Source organism: Saccostrea cucullata, unplaced genomic scaffold (genome assembly GCF_032062105.1).
Source record: "Saccostrea cucullata isolate Sc308-1 unplaced genomic scaffold, CSIRO_AGI_Scuc_v1 ctg655, whole genome shotgun sequence".
In the NCBI taxonomy this organism is placed as follows: Eukaryota; Metazoa; Mollusca; class Bivalvia; order Ostreida; family Ostreidae; genus Saccostrea; species Saccostrea cuccullata.
In genome coordinates, this window is record NW_026918867.1 from 35277 (window position 1) to 56441 (window position 21165).

At 32.9% G+C, this 21165-nt stretch overlaps 1 protein-coding gene across 4 annotated transcripts in view; it reads left to right on the top strand.

Moving 5' to 3' along the window:
• Positions 1-20937, top strand: part of LOC134272949 (suppressor of lurcher protein 1-like) — a 53264-nt gene extending 32327 nt beyond the window's left edge. For all 4 annotated transcript variants that reach the window (XM_062755124.1, XM_062755139.1, XM_062755128.1 and 1 more), the window contains 6 exons: positions 8866-9055; positions 17698-17894; positions 18060-18101; positions 18346-18523; positions 18697-18896; positions 20117-20937. In XM_062755124.1, the coding sequence (XP_062611108.1) occupies positions 8866-9055; positions 17698-17894; positions 18060-18101; positions 18346-18523; positions 18697-18896; positions 20117-20262 (953 nt within the window). In that variant the 3' untranslated portion in view covers positions 20263-20937. The remainder of the gene's footprint in view (positions 1-8865; positions 9056-17697; positions 17895-18059; positions 18102-18345; positions 18524-18696; positions 18897-20116) is intronic.
• Positions 20938-21165: the final 228 nt, after the last annotated feature.

A 21165-nucleotide genomic window follows, 5' to 3' on the forward strand; every position in this document is an offset into this window, starting at 1 on the left:
TAACATTTTGTGCGAGTTGCTGTTCTTAGTTGCTAACTCTCTAGTAATATTAAGGCAAGAACAATAACATTACTAACACATACTGGTCATGGCATGCTTCTGTTATGGGTTAAGGATAAACACTGTTGTATTTGAAAAAAATGCTTTTATCAACTTGAGGTTTGTGGTTGATGCAGCTTACAGTATAATAACATTTTCTTATGTATTATTTTTGGATTTTTTTATGCTTTTTATGATAATAGTTAGCTAGAATATCGTTCTTGCATTTGGAAGAAGCAGTCCATTATTTGGACACAAAATTGACTTTAAGCACCTGGGACATATGCATTCAACTAGAATGCATATCAAATGAAAGCTTCCCTGTTAAATATGTATTTGTATTTACATTTTTTGTTCCGTCCACATGTAAAAAGTCTTATGATATTTTTTTTTAAATTTCAAGATTCTTTTGTATTAACATGTTTGTTACATCCATAATTCATTTATATCACAAACCAATCTTTTTTGACGCGGAACCTGAAAGTCATCCTCTTTAAGATGTTACAACTTTGCAAGTGCTTCTAAGCTTAAAACTAGTATCAGACGGATCCCAGTTATATCTTGATTTTCAGTACTATAGGAAATTGATAAAAGGTCACAGCAATACAGGAAATAATTAATGTAAAATTTTATTGTAATTCAATTGTCTCTTTTTTTAATTTACGTAGATTTTTATTGATTTTAATTTTTATAGTTAGAAGAAAGTGTCCTTTGTATTAAATATATGTGTTTTATGTCAAAATCAGAAAAAATTTTTGCATGCAGAGTAGAATGTTTTCTTTGTCAGGAGACAGGAATGTGTTCCAAACAATTATTTGATTTTTTAAAATGATACCCCCGTTTCGTTTTACCTAGCAATATCCCTAATCTATCACGGTTTGATAAAGATACACTATCTGAACATTCAGAGTTAAAGCTCGGATCACGTTTTACGTATTTCCTAAAGCATAAACTGTGATAAACATTATCTTGGAAAGAACACTTTTTGAAACATTAAGCCGTATATTCTATTATCACCTGTTTATGGCGTTTCTTTGTCTCCCAATTTATTCGATACACAATACCGTTCACTACTTTTAATCAACTTGTTTGAACACCTTTGTGGCAAATGATTTGATTAACAGTAGTACATGTATCAACAATCACACTTAAAATCATTCTGCACGTTCCTTGGACGTTATGGGTACTTAATTCGCAAATGAAATATATGGAGATAACGAGCAGTATTCAAGCTCCATTAAACAATACAAAATTGGAGCAGATTAAACACAAACCTCCAAAACATCAGAGGTAGGAAAAGGTGCCGTGGAGGAGTGAGCATCCCCTGCCGAACGGTCACACCCGCCGTGTGCTCCTTGTTATGATCTCACGTGAGAAACGGAAACTTCCATCGACAATTCAGTGTGTATATAATAAGTATGAAAAACGTCAGTCGGCATATACTTTATGATAAATTGTATCTGTAGACAAGGTCAATGTATCGACCATAGAACTTGCAAAATGGTCACTTTAAACGAGACTGCTATATTCTTGTTTCAGCAACGTGTTTGTCAGTAATTTCACTCCTTTTAGAACTTGCTTATATGTAGAACATGATCTAGTGTATCGAATAAACTGAGAGAAATACTACAATCTATCTTTAGTGTGAATATTATCATTTTTGTTCAGCCATCGTTTAATTTAAGGTAGGACAAAACACCCGTGGATTCTATTTTAACCCATTTCTTAAAATGTACTGGAAAAAAAGAATAATATTACTATATTGACAACAATGAATGATCTCTAAAAGAAAAATGATAAGGTTTGGCATGTCTGCGTCATATTTTGTGAAAAAATCAGAGATTTCCTTTATATTGGACACTTGGAAGCTTACATTTTGGAATGTGTTTACTCTATCTATGTGCAATAAACAAGCATGTAACAAGCTGTTATAAAATGCAGTGTAACTCTTGTTCCATAAATAGTAGAGGACTGATATTTAGACACATATATAAGGAGTCTTCATTCTTTATGTACTACAAAGGTCAAGGTCATATCAAGAGGTCAAAGGTCAAATATTATGACGTCATCTACTGAATCTTTTAGTTTTTTGCCATTTAATTTTCTTTTATTGCCAAAATATCTGAAACCACTGGTTCAATTTTCTTTATTTTTACACATTTTATTCTAGGACCCATTTGAATCATTCTGTTGATTTTTTGTAAAATTTGAATCATATATTTTCTCTTAAGAAAACTTAAACTGTCGGATATTTACATGTGAATTTTCAATTCCGACGCTACGTATGTTCTATTTTTACTTAATATTTTACTCAAATTTTCCAGTATCAATATGACTTGCTGATTTAAAGTAACAAAAAGTTTATCTTTATTAAAAGTATTACACAAATTTACAATAGATCAATTGATAATTCTAAATTAAGGCTCATTCTGAAGTCGAATGTCTGATTTCACAATCATCTTACAGGGGTCTGATAGGCCATATTTCAGACTATGTGGGCAAAAAATGTGTAGTTGAATATTTTTCATATAATATATAAAGAAAGATTTTGTATCCAAGAACAAAATAGCAAAGTTTCAGAAAACTTTGGCCTATCTATTGTATACTACCTTAAGCTTGATTTTTTTCCTCGAATCCTTCAATATGTTTTCATCATTGAACTGTATCAGATTTAAATCAGATAATCTTTATTATTTTTTATCAATATTAAATAGACGGAGAAAAGGTCAAATTAGCAAGATTCAAATGCAGTTGCTAATCAACAGTGTTATATATGTTTTAGAAGAATAATTATGAAGCTTTTACATTTTTTTTTCAAAAAAGTATTCTTGTCACACTAATTTAAATATGGATATGTTTGCGCGGTAAGTGCATGTACTTATTGGTATAAAAACTGGCATTGATTTATATTTTCTTTTTTAACTTTTTAAGGCAATTGCTCTGATAATACATATTCCAAATCTTGTATAGATTTATTGGCTGGGTGAATCCTTTTCAAAGAACTTGATTTATTTCATGACCCCATGTGAATACAGTTCTTTTTACCAATTTTATTGCATTTTCTGTTGAATAATTCCGTTGCCAGAGAAACAGTATCATAAATTGCTTACGATAACGCTGTAGTAGAAGAACAAAAACAAATTTCATTATTATTGATTAATCCATATAGCCCTTTACTTTAACCATTAGAATTTATACTACCCATCGCAAATTGTATTCAATATCTGATTTGAATTCAATACATACTTATTACATAAAATCCTAGAGCAAAGGAAGTTGTGAGATACACACTAGGCATTTTATTCTACCCTAGCAATCTACCAAAAATCGATGAGTGAAGAATGGGATCACGACATTTGTCTATGCTAAACTCTTGGCTTTACTGTGATCTTATATCCTTTATTTGGCAAGACAGAAACACTTATAATTAAATTCTTTCGCTATATTTCTTAATACAAAATAACGCGTATGGGTGTAGGATTAATCATTTTAGGAGATGCATGTTGCATTTTAATAATATCATCTCATTATTAACCAACAGTTCAGAAAGAAAAATATGCTACATATATATATATATATATATATATATATATATATATATATATATATATATATATATATATATATATATATATATATATAAGTTACTTTTATTGTTTTGACTATTTTGTTTTCAAATTACAAATCCACCACCCACCCATATATCAAAAATATATATTAAAATCAGTCATTGATTAACAGATAATGCAACTGAAATTGAATTTATAAATATTGAATCAAATTATGAATATTGAATTCTTCATATTTTGGTTTCAATATTAATTTCCTACATTTAAATATTTAGAATGTTTGCATTTTTTTTATATATTTAAGCTTCCTGTTTCCTTCATTTCTATTGTGATTTTTTCAGTATTTTTTAAATCTTCATTTTCCACTGGTAATCAAATAAGAAGTACTTGTCATGAGATTTTTACAGACGGAATACGATATTTTTTTATATAAATTAACGGAATTAGACGGAAATAACAATTGGAAATATATAGTAAATTGATAGCACAACTAGACTGTATCTTTCTTTTTTAAAAATTTTTAGGGGGGGGGGGGAGTAACGAAAGAGACAAAATACATTTTGAGTAACGTGTTGTCTGACCTTTAATGTGCGTAGAATCGTTCCAGTCGTATTTAATAAAAGATAGGCAAACTATGATACTTTTTGTAAAAATGAATAACATTACGATTTCAATGAGTTTTCACTTATTACTTTCAGACACATACAATATTTAAAAAATTCGCATCCATAAATAAAACATAATTATCAAATCAAACTTATTCTAGTTGATGGATAAATTTTGAAGGGTTACGTACAGATACTTAGGTCAACATTCTGGTTATTCATTTTTTTCTGCAAAATATATTCTATCGTTATTAAGTTTTGCTGGACAATGGTGTATTTTAGACAAACCAATTATCAAACTAATCTACACTGAGAATATATGAGAAAATGGATTAAAATTAGATTATATGCATTATACATTGTTTTAAATAGTTATAAAATGTTAGATATCTACTTTAACTGGGGAAAAAATGAAGCTGAAAATCCTTATTTTATTTCCAGTCCTTTAAATTATTTATATCTTTTATTTTTTAAGAAAAATATTACCACAAGAAAATTGTCCAAGAAATGCAATGGGAAAAAAATAATAATGCATGATCTGTATTTTCTGCAAATTTTGAAGCTTTCGTCCTCAAGATTATATAGTGCTTTGAATATTTCCCAAGAAAACAACATGATAATTTTCAATTATGCATTGCATCACTATCATAATTCAATAACGGTAATTTCTAGTTCCAGACAAGAAATTAGGGGGCCACAAAACAGATTACCGATTTCAGTCTTCTCACACGAGAGGTTGTTAGACACACTTCTAATCTGTAATTACAAAATAACTTGGACTTGCTATAGTTTCTTTTCTCGAATTGATCGAGACTGAAAAAAGTCATCCTTTTTTATTGCACGACTGAAAGACAAAATAATTACTCTTACACCAGGCCAGGCTTTTAGAACCTCTTTGTTTGGGGAAATTGGGAAAATAGTTAAAGAGAGTGAGTGGAAGTGGAGATGTGAAAGTCATACCGTTTATTACAAATGTCATATTTTGGCTTCAGCTGGGCAAGTTCTGATCGATTTCGAGGAAATTGGATATTCTCTCCGAATGAAGTCTTTTTGAAGTATTGTATAGCCGGTACGGTGTTTGTTAATGGACAGTGTTACGTGGAAGACTAGATTATAGCTCTCTATCAGTGTGTGTCTATCTTCATACATTCTCCTGTCATTCCATCACTGATTTCTGCATCCGGTGTCATTATGGTAAACGGGGACTGTTTGCAACGCTGACAATTTGCCGGATAACTATTTCTCTTGCTATTACTCGGTGTTTTAGGGCTGTGTGTGATCATGTTTATCGTTGGTAGATCACTTTGGCTGTTTTCATTATTGAACTTTGTGAGATGTTATTATCAGTACGAACAACAAGCCAAGTTTTCAGCCAGTAAGTTTTCTATCTATCTTTCAATTGTATATATAAAGTTTTCAAGCGTTTTTTGCAAAATCATGCGTTTTTACTCTCTATAACTATTTGAATTTTCGTTACTTTCTATTACAATCTGAACTTCCTTCATGATTATATTATTTGTGTAAGATTCATGTGACAATCAGTGTACAAGTTATTATTTTGGTACAAATTTACTAATTTTAGCATATCACTTTTGCAGTTTCAGGTTGATAAACTCGCTACTTCATATTTCACACCTTACTTCTAATTTTTGATTCGATTTTAACTATTACTACATGTAGGAAATCGTTTTTTTTTTTTTTTTTTTTTTTTGCAATTTCTAGTTCCATATATTTTATAAAGTATTTCAAAAATCTAAAACTAACACTTTAGGAAAAGTATTTTTAAATAAAATAAACAAATATATAATAGAGACAATTAAAGTATTAAAAGAGCAAAGTTTTGATAAATATTTATGGAAAAACACTGGTCGACCTATACCAGTTTTATTGAATAGTACTGTAAAATCACGTATATTCGTGGAGTCAAATATTCGTGGTTTGAAAAAAAAAGTTGGTTTGTGGGAATTTGATTTCACGAATGAAGATCTGTTTAGCATTTATATAATGTGACATTTTACATTTCATGGTGCACAAGAGTTCGTGGATCCCTTCTCTTTTCTTCATCGAAAACAACGGAATCTAAACTCCCGTGAAAATTAGTGATTCCATAGTATTTTGTAACAAAACTATTTACCTATCCTGTCTGTAAAGTATGGTTGTTATAATTATAAATATTAGCTCGCAATCATTTTATCAATTGGGGACTGATATTTATTGATTTATAAACCATCAACTTAATTGATAAAATGTGAACGTCCTGTTTTTACAGATATTCCATTTGCATCAGTATTCATTTAAATTCTATGTTTTTTAATAATTCATTAAATCGTAGAAAATTGAATTTCAACAAATGCAACTACACTTATTACAGTGTATTTCCGTGTATTCTAAGCAAAGTAACGCATGAAGTTAAATAGGTTATAAACTTCACTGTCTAGTATAGTTCGGATGATCACTGAAAATAGAAAAATTATTTACTGTAAAATCACATATTTTCCTGTGGTCATATTTTCGAGGTTCGAAGCAAAAACATTGGCTTGTGGGGATTAAAATTCGTGGTTGGAGAATGTAGTAGTTATGCATATGAAATATAACATTTTGTGGTGGTCATAAATTCGTGGGTCTGTCCATACCTCGAAAACAACAAATATTAACCCCCCACAATTTTTTTTTCTTGCCATACGTTTAGAAACCTTTTGTATGTTCCTTAGGTTTTTTTAAGACAGTGCAAGATATCTATTGATTGACATTATGAAATTTGTACAACCTTTACTTTTACCTGTCCTGGATTTAAAAAAGAATAAAATGGCCCACAATTATCAAGCACACTCAAATCACTAAACGATTAAATTGTATTGAATATTTTTTAATTGGGTTACATAGTACTCTTTTATCATTTTGTAGATATCACCGTCACACTGCTTAAGCTGGAAAGAAAATGTTTCTTTTTTGTTCTATCACGATAAATAATGAATACTCATTACATAAATCCCAGAGGACAGAATGTAGAGAGATACACACTAAGCGATTTATTCTACTCTCTCGATCTTCCCAAAATCAATGAGGGAAGAATGTGATGTGAAAAGATCACGGCATTTGGTCTATGCCTGAGTCTTGGCTTTACTGAGATCAACGGTTATCTTTTAGTTCGAAAGACAGGCACAATTCTTATTAAATTCTTTCGCTATATTTGATAATATGAAATAACGTGTATGTTTGTAGAATTTTCGGAGATGCATGTAAATTGATAAAATAATCTCATTATTGAACAACAGTAAAGGAAAAAAGATATGCTTCATGTATATATGCATGCATGTTACGAACTTCGACATTATTTCTTTGAAAAAGACACAAAATTCGAATTAAATTCTTTCGCTATTATATTTAATCCATAAAATTAAACGTGCAATGAATGTGTGTATGATTTTCACAGATACAAGTTGTCCTTGGGATCCTAGTTTCATTGTTTCCATCGCATGTCTAAGAAAGCTTAATTCTGATCATTATATGAGTTGTATTCTACAAGAAGGGTCAACAATGACCCCTTGGAGAATCTAATTGTCTTGAATCTCCGTATAGCACAAGATCAAAATGGCCATCTTTGGGGCGATTATCCAACATCTTGGCCCGTCTGAACCTATACAATCTATAATCAGAATCGATAACATTCGAAAGAAATGGATACTCCTAAAGGATTCAAATAATGTTATGGCTAGATAAAAAAAAAAACTTTATTGGAAATGAAAACAAGCACTGAGCTCCAGAACGACTGATATTCTTGCGAAACTGCTAAGTAATGCATATTTTTTAAAGCTGAAAAAAGTAAATACATGACTGTATAACCAAAGGAATGTTTGATAATAACAATGTCCATACAATAAAACTGAGAAAACAAATGCATGTGTTTTGAAAACAGATTGAAAAAAATGTATAGTATTAGTGAAAGATAAACCGGAAATGGCTATTGTCTCCTGCAAAAGTTACAATTTTTGGCCTCATGTTCATCACATACTTTGGGACGTGTTTACTTCACACATGTATATTATGCTCAGGTGAAAATGGAATCCAAAAGAACAACAAAATTATTGATCGTTGATATTGTGAACTAACTTTTATTCACTTGCAAGAAATGTTCGAATTTCGCGACCTTTTAAAGTCACGAATAGTTCTTGTCGAGAACCAATGATTTCCTGGCGTAATGGTGTGAAGTATTTCCTCATTTGTCAAAATTAGTCGTGTGCAAGGATAGAATACAAACTGATGAATCGCAAATAAAAGATGCTGCTAATAATACATACAATTCGTTTATAGTTTTCTTTCTACAGTCAGTGATGATCTTCATTTGTTAGACCATCTAGAGGAACCAATTAATCGAATAATGATACCTTGTGGTTTTTGCCATTAAGTCCAATTACATTTTTCAGGTCCAGATATTCGACAGGGACAGTTAGCATCCATATATGGACTTTCAAGAAAATAAATATTTCCCTGTAACATCCCATAAAATTAAAATTTGAAATTACAAAAGTATATCTTCGTCTCCTATTGTTACATGTAAGAAAAAACAATCTATTTATACCGATGCTCATCATTTCTTCACAAAATATCACTACATATGTTTTGTAATGTAATGTATTTTTTCTTTGTTACAGTACACAAATGCAGCAGAAATATAACGCAGGCTTCCTCCCCTGCAGGGACCATCAGCAGTCCTAGGTACTCAAATCAATACCCTGCTGACGTCACGTGTACATATGACTTTTACGCTAATCCCGGTGAAAGAGTACAAATCAAGTTCACTCACTTCAATCTTTTCAAGTCACAGCTTTATACACAGGAAGGGTAAGAAAACCTAATTTAGGAATTTTTAATAAGATTTTGTTTCAATATATTTTTGCTCTTATGAGGGGTGTACATGAATCTGGTTTTTCTTTGCCATATATTTATTGAAAATGATACCCGGAAATTTCTTTTGTTAGTTCCATAGAAGATTTCTAAAAAAAAAAATTAATTGCAATAGACAGTGCATACGAACTTGTTGAAGTGATGTCAAAATATATAACACAATGTCAAATGTATGAATGTAAGAAATAAAAATAAAACAAGTTTTAAATGGATCAGCAATCGTACATTATTAACAAGATTCCAGTTTGGTGGTAATTAATTCAGAAATTATTTTCTTAATAATATTTTGTGTTCATTGCTCCTGAATGCAGGGATTTCAAAAACAGGAGTGACTTTCAATAAAGTTAATATTTTATTGAAATTGATGCTTAAAAATGTTTTGTAAATTTTTAGTGTACAGTGTTACATAAAAACGCGACAATCGTATTCCAGAAGGTCACGTAGGTTTGAAATAACCTTGAAAATTAAAGTGGTTCGTCTAACTAACTACAAATTCTTCTGTTATTGATTGTAAATATATCTTGTTTTCGCGACGTGTTCTTATTGTTATTAAGGTCTTCCGTTTCCAACGGAAGACCTTCTACTGATTCTGATGGTAAAGATTATTATTCTTTTTTTTTCTTCTACTTCCTAGACCGCAACTTTGAGGCTTCATATCTCACTCATTTCTCAACGGATTTCGCTCAAATTTTCAGAGGTTATAGACGTTTCTAAAGTCTACCAGAATGCTGACTAAAATTTCAAAAAATCACTTCCGGTTTTGAGTTATTTCCCTTTAAACGAAAATTTATAGGCTTTCGTTTCCGGATAAAGGCTCAGAGACCACAAAAGCTGAAGCAGAATTTTTACTGATTTTCGGTAACAGAAGGATTGAAGTTGTGCACATCGGTTTTTGTTTTTCGATTTCTGTATTAACAATGGCGCTATGTAGGGGTCAAAAATTAGAACGCCTAAAAGAACGAAAATTACACGTATTTTCCTTTTTATCTTGAAAACTAAAAATATTTTGTTAAGACATAATGAACAAAAGTTGTGCATAATTAGAAGGGCTTTCATATAATAATATTCAAAAGGGGCTGGCCCCTATAATTAGGGCTCTTTGGAACTTGAAAGTTTTTGCTTTATAACTCAAAAATGGTAAATATTTCGATCTAGATCTTACTAACAAAATTGTTCTTTTACACCTTTTTGATCTGATGAAAATGATGTTTTGTTCGATTATGCCGGGAATATTGCGTAAGCAGGCAAGGTAAACAGGTAGCGTTTTTCCGATTACATTCACCTTGTTTGTTTACAATTATATAACACGCCTCCCTCGATAGCGCGGGGCAAAGTCGGTCACCGGGAATCAATCGACGGGTAATCCAGCGACCCACAGTTATACACAAATAAAAACACAAAATGGTTAAATTCGCTTTTTAATATATAAAATTGTATCTTAATACTATCTCTGTCCTATGAAAATATTATTTTGTTTGAGTCTTATGTATTATAGGAATGAAAGCTAGACAGTTCTCATCTTGCTATTGAAGGAAAACTCTGTAGTCTTTATGCGCAGAATTGAAGTAAACTTGCCGTAAGTAATAAATATTTTACAATGCTGTATCATATCTCTTTTATTTAATTAGGTTCTAAACTTGTTCTTTGGTTCCCGTTCAGAGTATTCAATGGCATCATTTTCCTTTTATTAATCAAGATCTTTCCAAGAGAAAGAGTTTTAGAAAAACGCACGAGTATCTTTTCTTCGTTAAAATATGAACACAAACAATATGAACGAAAACCATACACGCCCGGATCTCATAAAAAGAACTTTCAAAGAGTCAAATAATACAAAATTATTGACTGCGCAATTCTCACATTCACCTGGAACTCAGATTTTAAGTGTGTTGACCATTGCGTAATCTTGCGATTACACGCGTCCAAGAAAATCTAAAGCGACACGCCGCGGCGAACCTTTGACCCCGCAGTCATAGGCAAAATAATTGTGTATTAAAACCATTTCACAATTAATGGAAAATTATTATTATCGGATATTTGAGATTAATATGTTCATATAATGTTGGCTTATCTTCGTTTTAAATTTGATCGTGATACATGTTTATCTGAAACAGCTATCTTGGTTTTGTGTTTGTTTACAATTACGCGACCAACCATTCTTTCCATCGCTTGTTGACATTAATTTACACAGCGTGGTCGAATGTTAAATCTTATTTTAAATCTTATTTTACAAACTTACGGAAAACATTATTTTCTGTAAGTAAATCGAATCTTTCAAAAATATTTTAAAATATCTTAGGTTTGACTTTAGAACAAAACGCTGGGGTATTTATTTTACATGTACATTAATCAGTCTTCAATTTTTATAGTTCATTAGCTAAATGTGTAATTTTACTCTCGTTTTGACTATTCATAGCGTAAGGACTGGCGATCTGCGGTTACTTTACTTCAACCAATATTGATTTAAATGCACAAGCTTAATTTGCGCTTTTAACACACAAATAAATCCGTTTTCAACACAAATTTTCCCAAACACATTTTTTTCATCACAGATTTTTACCATGGCTATTTCAGTTTTAAATTTTAAAGAAAATCTTCCGAATCATAAGGATCTATTCAGAATTTTACTCAATGAAATGGACTAAACATCGATAAGTATCTCCGGCACGTTTAAACTTTATAAGTGACTTCTGTGCTGCACAATGCTTATTTATATTACACGTTGAATAGTCAAGTTGAAAAAATAATTCAAGATTTTAAAGCAATGAATTTTATTTGTTTTATCATTTATTCAAAACCTTTAAATGATTAGTATAGTGTGTTAACATTTTAATTTTGTTCCGTGATTTTAAAAATATCAGTAGCAGGTTATACAATGTACATGTAAGTAGTATTAAACCCGCATCGTATGTACGGAATCGAAAATTTAAGAACTTGTATATAACAATCTGCAGCTACTGAATATCACAAACTTATCATGTAATTACACACTTTTATGACCTAATTTAAACTGTTAAAATCATAACCGGCACCATAGTTAAACATTAATTGTCTCATAATCGGCACTTAGGGCCTTTGAGCAGGGAGGGATCTTTTTTGTGCCAGCACCTAAAGCGACACAGGACCTTGTTTTATACGGTCTCATCGGAAGGACAGGTCCCCACGTCCCACAGTGGGATTCGAACCACGACGTAAGGATCAACTCCTTACTTCGCTACCATAGAACAGACGCTCTAATCACTGCGCTATGCGGGCGACATTGGGAGATATAAAATGAAAACAATGAAGAAAACGGTTAGTAAAAAATAAGAAGGGGTCGTTTTATTAAGTATTATTCTTACGAACTTCAGGGCAAGAATGAGAAACCATATTTATGAAAGCTTCCTGATATCAAAAAGATTACTTTTTTTCAAATCATGACTAGAGTTTTCCCTTGCAAAGTGTTTGTGTATTTTTTTTTTTTTTGGGGGGGGGGGGGGTAGTGTGGATGGAATTGGAATTAAACGGTCTGTTTAACTGTCCATATGTTTGTCTGCCCTTTCAAGTCTTTCCCAGAAGGTCAGGCTATAACATAAAGAAACCAGAAGCTTGTACTCGATAAAAAGATTTCAAGTGATCCTAGGATGTGTCATTGTATTTATTCAAGGCAATAGTACGGCAAATTCAAGGTCACTGGAGAAAAAATTAATGTTTTGTTGCATTCATTTATATGTAATCGAGAATATCTGTAAGCTCATACTTGATACAGAGATTGCTTGTGACAAAAAGGTTTTTTTTACGATTTTGACTCAGAAAACAGTATTTTTTTTTATTCTGCCTATATTTGTTTAAGTCCATACTTGATACAAATTGCTTATAGTCCGCTGGTTTTCAGATGACTTAAAATATGGTCATTTTAACAAATTTAGGGCCAATGACAGAAAAGTTGTAAAACTCCTGTCAGGGTTATGAATTTCTAAAAGTTGTTTCAGATTGAGGGTTTGTCTTGACAAAGAGCCAAGGTTATTCTGTTAAAATCAAGGTCACTGACAGAAGAAATCTTTTCTTTTCCACGCTATGAACTAGTAAGTGAAAATCATTGGAGGCTCTTGAAACATAGATTACTTATGATTGGAGGTTGTGTCATGACCCTGATGAAAGGACTTTCTGGCAAATCAAGGTCACTGACAGAGAAAAAAATGTTTAAGCATAACTTTGTAATTAAGATTCACTGGAGGCTCATACTGAGAAGAAAGGTTGTTCACATTAGAAAGTGCAGTAACCTTGACCCAAGGTCTGTACTTCCTGTCCACAGCTCCAACGGAAGACCTACTCGTTGCTTTGCAACGAGCTCGGCTCTAGTTATTTCCAATATTTGTTATTACATGTAACTATTCAGATTAAGTAAAAATTTAATTGACTGTTTTTAGAAAAATTAAAAACATATGAGTAATGATTGAATAATCCTCTTATTAAAACAAACATCTCTATTACTTCATTAATGTGTTGTGTAATAAACATATCTTTTATAATCAATTTATATTCATTATACAAAAAACATTAATAAGGTGAATATCTTCTCGTATGAGTCGAGACTGCTACACTGTAGACCCTCGACGTTCAACTATTGACAACTAAGTCCTTCCTTGACGTTATAAGTGAGAATCGATAGATCGCAGATCCGGGGAGAGATAAGGATTTATAGTCTCCCTCAGTGACGGCTTCCCTAAGTATCCCTAGGTGAGGATGCTATTGACCTGGTCTTTCAGAGAAAGCTTCCCTCAGTATTCCTAGCTGAGGATGCTATTGACCTGGTCTTTCAGAGAAAGCTTCCCTCAGTATCCCTAGAAGAAGATGCTATTGACCTGGTCTTTCAGAGAAAGCTTCCCTCAGTATCCCTAGAAGAAGATGCTATTGACCTGGTCTTTCAGTGAAAGCATCCATCACTATCCCTAGAAGAAGATGCTATTGACCTGGTCTTTCAGTGACAGCTTCCCTCCGTATCCCTAGCTGAAAATTCTATTGACCTGGTTTTTCAGAGAAAGCTTCCCTCAGTATCCCTAGCTGAAGATGCTATTGACCTGATCTTTCAGAGAAAGCTTCCCTCAGTATCCCTAGAAGAAGATGCTATTGACCTGGTCTTTCAGTGAAAGCATCCCTCACTATCCCTAGAAGAAGATGCTATTGACCTGATCTTTCAGAGAAAGCTTCCCTCAGTATCCCTAGAAGAAGATGCTGTTGACCTGGTCTTTCAGTGAAAGCTTCCCTCACTATCCTTAGAAGAAGATGCTATTGACCTGATCTTTCACAGAAAGCTTCCCTCAGTATCCCTAGAAGAAGATGCTGTTGACCTGGTCTTTCAGTGAAAGCATCCCTCACTATCCCTAGAAGAAGATGCTATTGACCTGGTCTTTCAGTTAAAGCATCCCTCACTATCCCTAGAAGAAGATGCTGTTGACCTGGTCTTTCAGTGAAAGCATCCATCACTATCCATAGAAGAAGATGCTATTGACCTGATCTTTCAGAGAAAGCTTCCCTCAGTATCCCTAGAAGAAGATGCTGTTGACCTGGTCTTTCAGTAAAAGCATCCCTCACTATCCCTAGAAGAAGATGCTATTGACCTGATCTTTCAGAGAAAGCTTCCCTCAGTATCCCTAGAAGAAGATGCTGTTGACCTGGTCTTTCAGTGAAAGCATCCCTCACTATCCCTAGAAGAAGATGCTATTGACCTGATCTTTCACAGAAAGCTTCCCTCAGTATCCCTAGAAGAAGATGCTGTTGACCTGGTCTTTCAGTGAAAGCATCCCTCACTATCCCTAGAAGAAGATGCTATTGACCTGGTTCTTTCAGTTAAAGCATCCCTCACTATCCCTAGAAGAAGATGCTGTTGACCTGGTCTTTCAGTGAAAGCATCCATCACTATCCATAGAAGAAGATGCTATTGACCTGATCTTTCAGAGAAAGCTTCCCTCAGTATCCCTAGAAGAAGATGCTGTTGACCTGGTCTTTCAGTGAAAGCATCCCTCACTATCCCTAGAAGAAGATGCTATTGACCTGATCTTTCAGAGAAAGCTTCCCTCAGTATCCCTAGAAGAAGATGCTGTTGACCTGGTCTTTCAGTGAAAGCATCCCTCACTATCCCTAGAAGAAGATGCTATTGACCTGATCTTTCAGAGAAAGCTTCCCTCAGTATCCCTAGAAGAAGATGCTGTTGACCTGGTCTTTCAGTGAAAGCATCCCTCACTATCCCTAGAAGAAGATGCTATTGACCTGACCTTTCAGAGAAAGCTTCCCTCAGTATCCCTAGAAGAAGATGCTGTTGACCTGGTCTTTCAGTGAAAGCATCCCTCAGTATCCCTAGCTATTGATGCTTTTGACCTGGTCTTTCGGAGAAAGCATCCTTAAAAATTAAACAATTGTGTTGGGAGATACTGCAATAATGTCTCATTATAAAGGGGAAAATCATAAGGAAATACCTATTTTTCTAAATCTGTAGTTCTGCTTGTCTATTCATTGTGATTTTCGGACATTAATTCTATTTTATTTTTTGTGCAAAAAAGTTTGTTTTTTGTTGAGCTGATATTTTATCATGATGTTTTAAAACAGGATTATACACGTTTGTGATTCAGTATTCCTAAACTGATGCCATTGGGATATTTGATATCCTAATCGAAAAAAGTCCAATAAACCAATATTTTTACCATGAAAATATCTGATTTTACAGTATTCTAGGTTTTAATGTAGATTTCGTCAAGGATCGACTGCCAAATATTTGACAATTTCTTTTTAAATAAAAGTGCATTATTATGTTTAATCTAAGACATTATAAAAAAAAATTAAAGCCAACATTTCTAAATAGAATGGTTTGTTGCAACTACATTTGTTCAAAAGCCCGCAACAGAAGTGCTTATTTCTTAAGAGGTTGCAAATGTACATGTATTTCAAAACCAGATTCTAACCGCTATCGAAAACGCTACACCCACTACTGAAATAGAATTCATCAAACAAATAATTCAGAGGTGGGTATTTTGCATGTATTTCAGTGGTGGTTAAAACTTTTTTTTGCTTTGGAAATGCATTCTAAATTCCTTATGAAATAATTTCATTTGTGAGCATTTTTCAACAGTGAATGCAACACATGTTGCATTATCAAATATCTCTGACTGAATCATTTTCTCCTTAAATACACATTTATATAAAAAGAAAACTGCAACGGGAATTTAATTTACCTTTCAGTTAATCATATATTGCTTCATTCTCATAGAAAAAAAAATTATTTCTTGCTTTTTGAACGTTTGTCTTCACTTCTAACTGCAAACATCGATATAAAAACATATTTGTCCTCATCGCTTTGTTTCTAGGATTTGAAAAATGTTTCCCTTGGATATGAATAACTCCGAACACAATATGTTTTTGACATGCAAATAATTTTTCTGGAAGTAAAAAAAAATATCAATCTGTAAATCGTGTTTTTTTTTTCAATATTATTATTGATTAGGACTGCTGAAACAGAATAATTGAATAGAAACTCGTCACTGTATATCTATGCAGGAGCCAAACAATTTCATCATTGCAATGGCTGCACTTACTCCAGGGGATCTCTAGATCAGGAAAAACCTAGCAAAGTCCCCCTCCTGTGTATAATTAATTTTTCCCCTGCCAGACAGACACCTGGTCTCGGGGCTAAAAATGCAGTCATTCGTTCAAATAATCCCCCACGCTTTATCAGGGAAAATAGTTTTCCGCCATTGACAGTAAATTGATGAAAGCGGAAAATTAATCAAATTTACTCCAAGTGTGTTCATTAGTCCAACAACCAAGGGAATCTCTGCTTAAATGACCAGTCAACATTGACAGAATAGAGAAATGTTTTGTGTTCTCTGGGCTGATTTCCCAGAGGAATATGACATAATTTTTTTTTATTTCTTTTCTTTTATGATAGTTTTGTCTTAGTTCTAGAAGGCTGCTTGTAAATGGGTGCCATTGTGCTCACTTTATTTTAAGTCAAAACTTTATTTTCTTTTCGAATTTTGTTTTTGGTAAGGATTAGAGATAATTAAAGTTTTTATTACTTCCTTTTACGTGCATACACAATGCTATTGTTTGGCATAAAAGATCGTGCTTGTCAAAGCATTATACTAATCTAGCATTCCAAATCAATAATAAATCATTTTGACCAAATTCATAAAGAAAATATAATCCCCCTGCTTAAAAATCATACATTCTTAATTTTGTCAGTCTGACTTCTAGTAATCCGGTCGGCAGGGGATGCTCACTTCTCCATGGCACCTGATCCCACCCCTGATGTTTTGGAGGTTGTTTGCTCTGCTCCTATTTTGTATTGTTTTGTGGACTTTTGATCTTAAATGCTGTTCGTTATTTCTACATGTTTCATGAGTATACAAGCGTAAATAGACATGACAGGCTACACACTTTACAGAACGTAATCAAATCATTCAGTACTAAACTTTGCCCAGTACGTTAATCTGACCAATTGATGATGTTGAATGATCAAATCTTTCTATTTTTATCTTTTTCTGAAGAAGGCAAGGATGAACCAGAATTTTCATTTTCTAAAAATAACAACATGTGTCCTATTACAGGGATTGTAAGTTGGAGGATTCCGTGTCTATTTATATCTTCGAATCCTATGACGAGGCCAGTATCATGTTTTGTGGGGATAGGCTCCCCCTACAATACATGTCCGTGTACAACTGGCTGAGGGTCAGGTTCGTCAGTCTGCCCGGGGGAGACAAGGGACAAGCCTCGGGGTTCGAGTTCCAGTATAAATTTAGAAAAGGTGAAACTTAGTGCCCACAACTTTTCATCACTTCTTTCTTAAAGTTATAAAATATCTTTAGAAAGTGTTGCATATTTAATTGTTAAATACATAATTTTTCTTAATTCGATTGCAAAACTGAAAAAGTTTGACTGTCAGAGTCATAATGTTTCCGTTTTGTTTCAGATTTTGGAATAACAACAGGCTTACAATCGATGGGCGATAATGGTATGGGATGATCATTTTCTTTGATTATAGCCTTCAGTTTAAATTTTCATACTAGTAAAAAAAACAATTAGCTTTAGATAACCGGCGGTGTTAATAGCATGCAACATACTTACTTTTTTAATTATTTACATGTACTTTTTTTTCTTTTGTAAACGTTAGCTGAAAACTGTTCTGTCGTGTTTGAACTTTACCCTTTAGGGTGCTGTTTTTCTAACAATTCCCCCTGTCATACTTCATTTCCTAGGTCGCCCCCTTTGTAAGTTCCTGTATAACAGCACGGTACAGAAGGTGGGTAACTTTACCACCCCTAACTACCCCGGGTACTACCCCTCCTACACACACTGTGAGTACGTATTCCGCGGCGAACCAGGAGAGCGAGTCACCATCACCCTGGACAATTTCGACGTAGGAAGAGGAGGAGTGTAAGTTTGTAATTTAATTATTCAACTCTCACGAAACTTGATAAATACATATAAAGTTCTAAATCTTTATATTGCTTGATGTAACAAAAGCTGGTGCGTTTGATTTCACTTAAGGCATGCCTTATCCTTCTAATCTAATTCATTGTTATCCCGATGTTCCACATATTATTTAGATGTGAAGGTAAGAACGACCACGTGACGTTTACCGCCTTCGCTCACGATGGACCAGACAGGGGATTCAAACCTATCTGTGGTGTCATGCAGTCATTGATCACCAAACGAGTGTCCGACGGCGCCTACTTCCGGGTTCTGATGAGTTCCTTTGATAACTACGAACATACGGGTTTCCTGGGACGATATGAATTTAGCCCTGGTAAGTGACCGACCCGAATAATTTCATGGGCCTTCAATAATCCCAGCAAGATTCGTTGAGATTATAAATTTTAAATTAATTGAAATAAGCGGTTGAAGTACGGGAACGAAACCCCGAATGAGATTATGTGACACTGCTCTGAGATTCAGAAGAGACATCTGTCCAAAATGTTTAGTCTCGACGAATCTCGCTGATATTAGGGACCCAGCTCCATGTGCCCTTTATTTAAAGGCAGAGATTTTAAGCACCGCCTTCAAAAATACCTGGTCTGGGTAACCCTGTCAATCAAGTGCATGAAGGTCTATCATTGGATGCTGGAACTTGATTGACATTTACTTACTGGTCCTTGTGCATACCCTGTATACTTGTTGGACATTCTTGGTGACCTTCTAATTAACTTGATCCTTTGATGTTTACTGAACATGGTATACAGAGACTGTATTACTATGAAAATTTTTAGATTGATAATATATGAATTAAATAAACCTTCAGTATTTGAAAGGATTATAATATAATATGCATTTTTTTTTTATTAAAAAAAAACTAAAAACTTTTTTTCTGATGAAATTTCGATTAATTTAAATACTCTAATTGGTAAACCTAAAGTGGAAATGTTATCGATGAAGTTCAGAGCAGCAGTGTCTTGAATTAGAAAAAAATAATTCTTCTAATCATGTGTCACTTATGTTTTCTTTTTTTTCAGATTAGAATTTACAAGCAATCTTTTTTGGCATATTTCATAGTGATAAAGTCTTATTAATGTTAGGATAAACTTAGTTTTTTTTAATGCAATGTTGTTAACATGACTCTCTTTTCATTTAATTAATAGATGAAATTTTAGGGATGAATGAATGAAGTCTACTCTGGTTGTTACAGGAGTTTTTTTTAAATTAAATGATACATTCACTCACAATAATCTTTGTTTCAATATTTGAATTTATAGTATGATATCATGTCTTTTTTTTCAATGGGTAGCTAGGGGCCGGTGTTTTCAAACAGTCAAAAATAAATCAATGTATAATTGAAAAAAAAAAGTTTTTACTATTAATTTTAAAATTGTCTCACAATCCCCAACACAGGTAAAGTTTGATATCTGGGTATTTCACTGTGTATTAAATCACTTCCCTCTCTCTCTCTCTCTCTCTCTCTCTCTCTTTCTCTCTCTCTCTCTCTCTCTCTGTCTCTCTCTCTTCAAATTGCTATTGTACTCTTTTTTTCAGATTACAAAGTCATCTTTCCCACAACCTCGTCACCAGAGAAGAGGAGCGGATCCCAATCTTCATCAAGTGACATCCCTGTGTTAGACAGTCTTTGTGTGATAATGCTTTCTATAATTAGTTTATCTAGAGTCAATATGTTGAGCTAGCTACCGCTAAATGTTATAGGGAAAAAAAGTTTTTAACTCATGTTGATTAATGCTGTAAAATCAAATATTTTTGTGGTGATAAAATTTCGAGTGGTTTAGGACAGAATATTTCATTGTGTAGATTTCGCGGAAATGTTGATCGATTGTTCAAGATTTTATATTATGTGGAGGATATGAAATTAAATCATGGCTCTCCTAACAGACACATTTTTTTCAATTATACCTCATAAAAGAAAGATTTATTAAAATAATGCGTGAAATATTTCTACTCATGTGTAGAGACCACTATTGTGTTGATCTATAGATTTACGAAGTACAGATTTAAGTATAACTTATCAAATTCAAAAATACTGCACAAGCGCACTAAAAGTTTATTATTTACTTAAAGTTACTCCAAAGCTACATATGATGTCCTTTATTTTTTTTTTAATTTGAAACTTTAAAATCGTAAGATATAAGCATAAACCAAAATGTAATATGTAAATTTAACATTCTTTCAACAAATATGGTTGAAAATATATTATGTATTCATGAGCATGCCAGTAATTATGTCCCAAAATCAAAATCTTGATTTTTAAATTAAGTATTCAAGTGTACATGTACCTTTGTCTTTAATTGTTGGCATCATAACAAGAAACTCGCCATTATTTGTTTTTTTTTTATGACAAGAACTTTTTCAGGTTGTTTTTTTTTTTTTGGGGGGGGGGGGGGGGGGGGGGTCTGTGACTTTTCATTTTCATATTGAATTATCTTTTCACCAAAAGATAAAATTAATGTACATTATAAAATCACGGTTCTACAAGCTTTTACGTGTAAAATAGTTGCCGCTATTAGTTTCTTTTAGATGCAGTATAATTAGATGTCAAAGACTGTAATTTTTATGACTGTACAAGTCCACTTGAA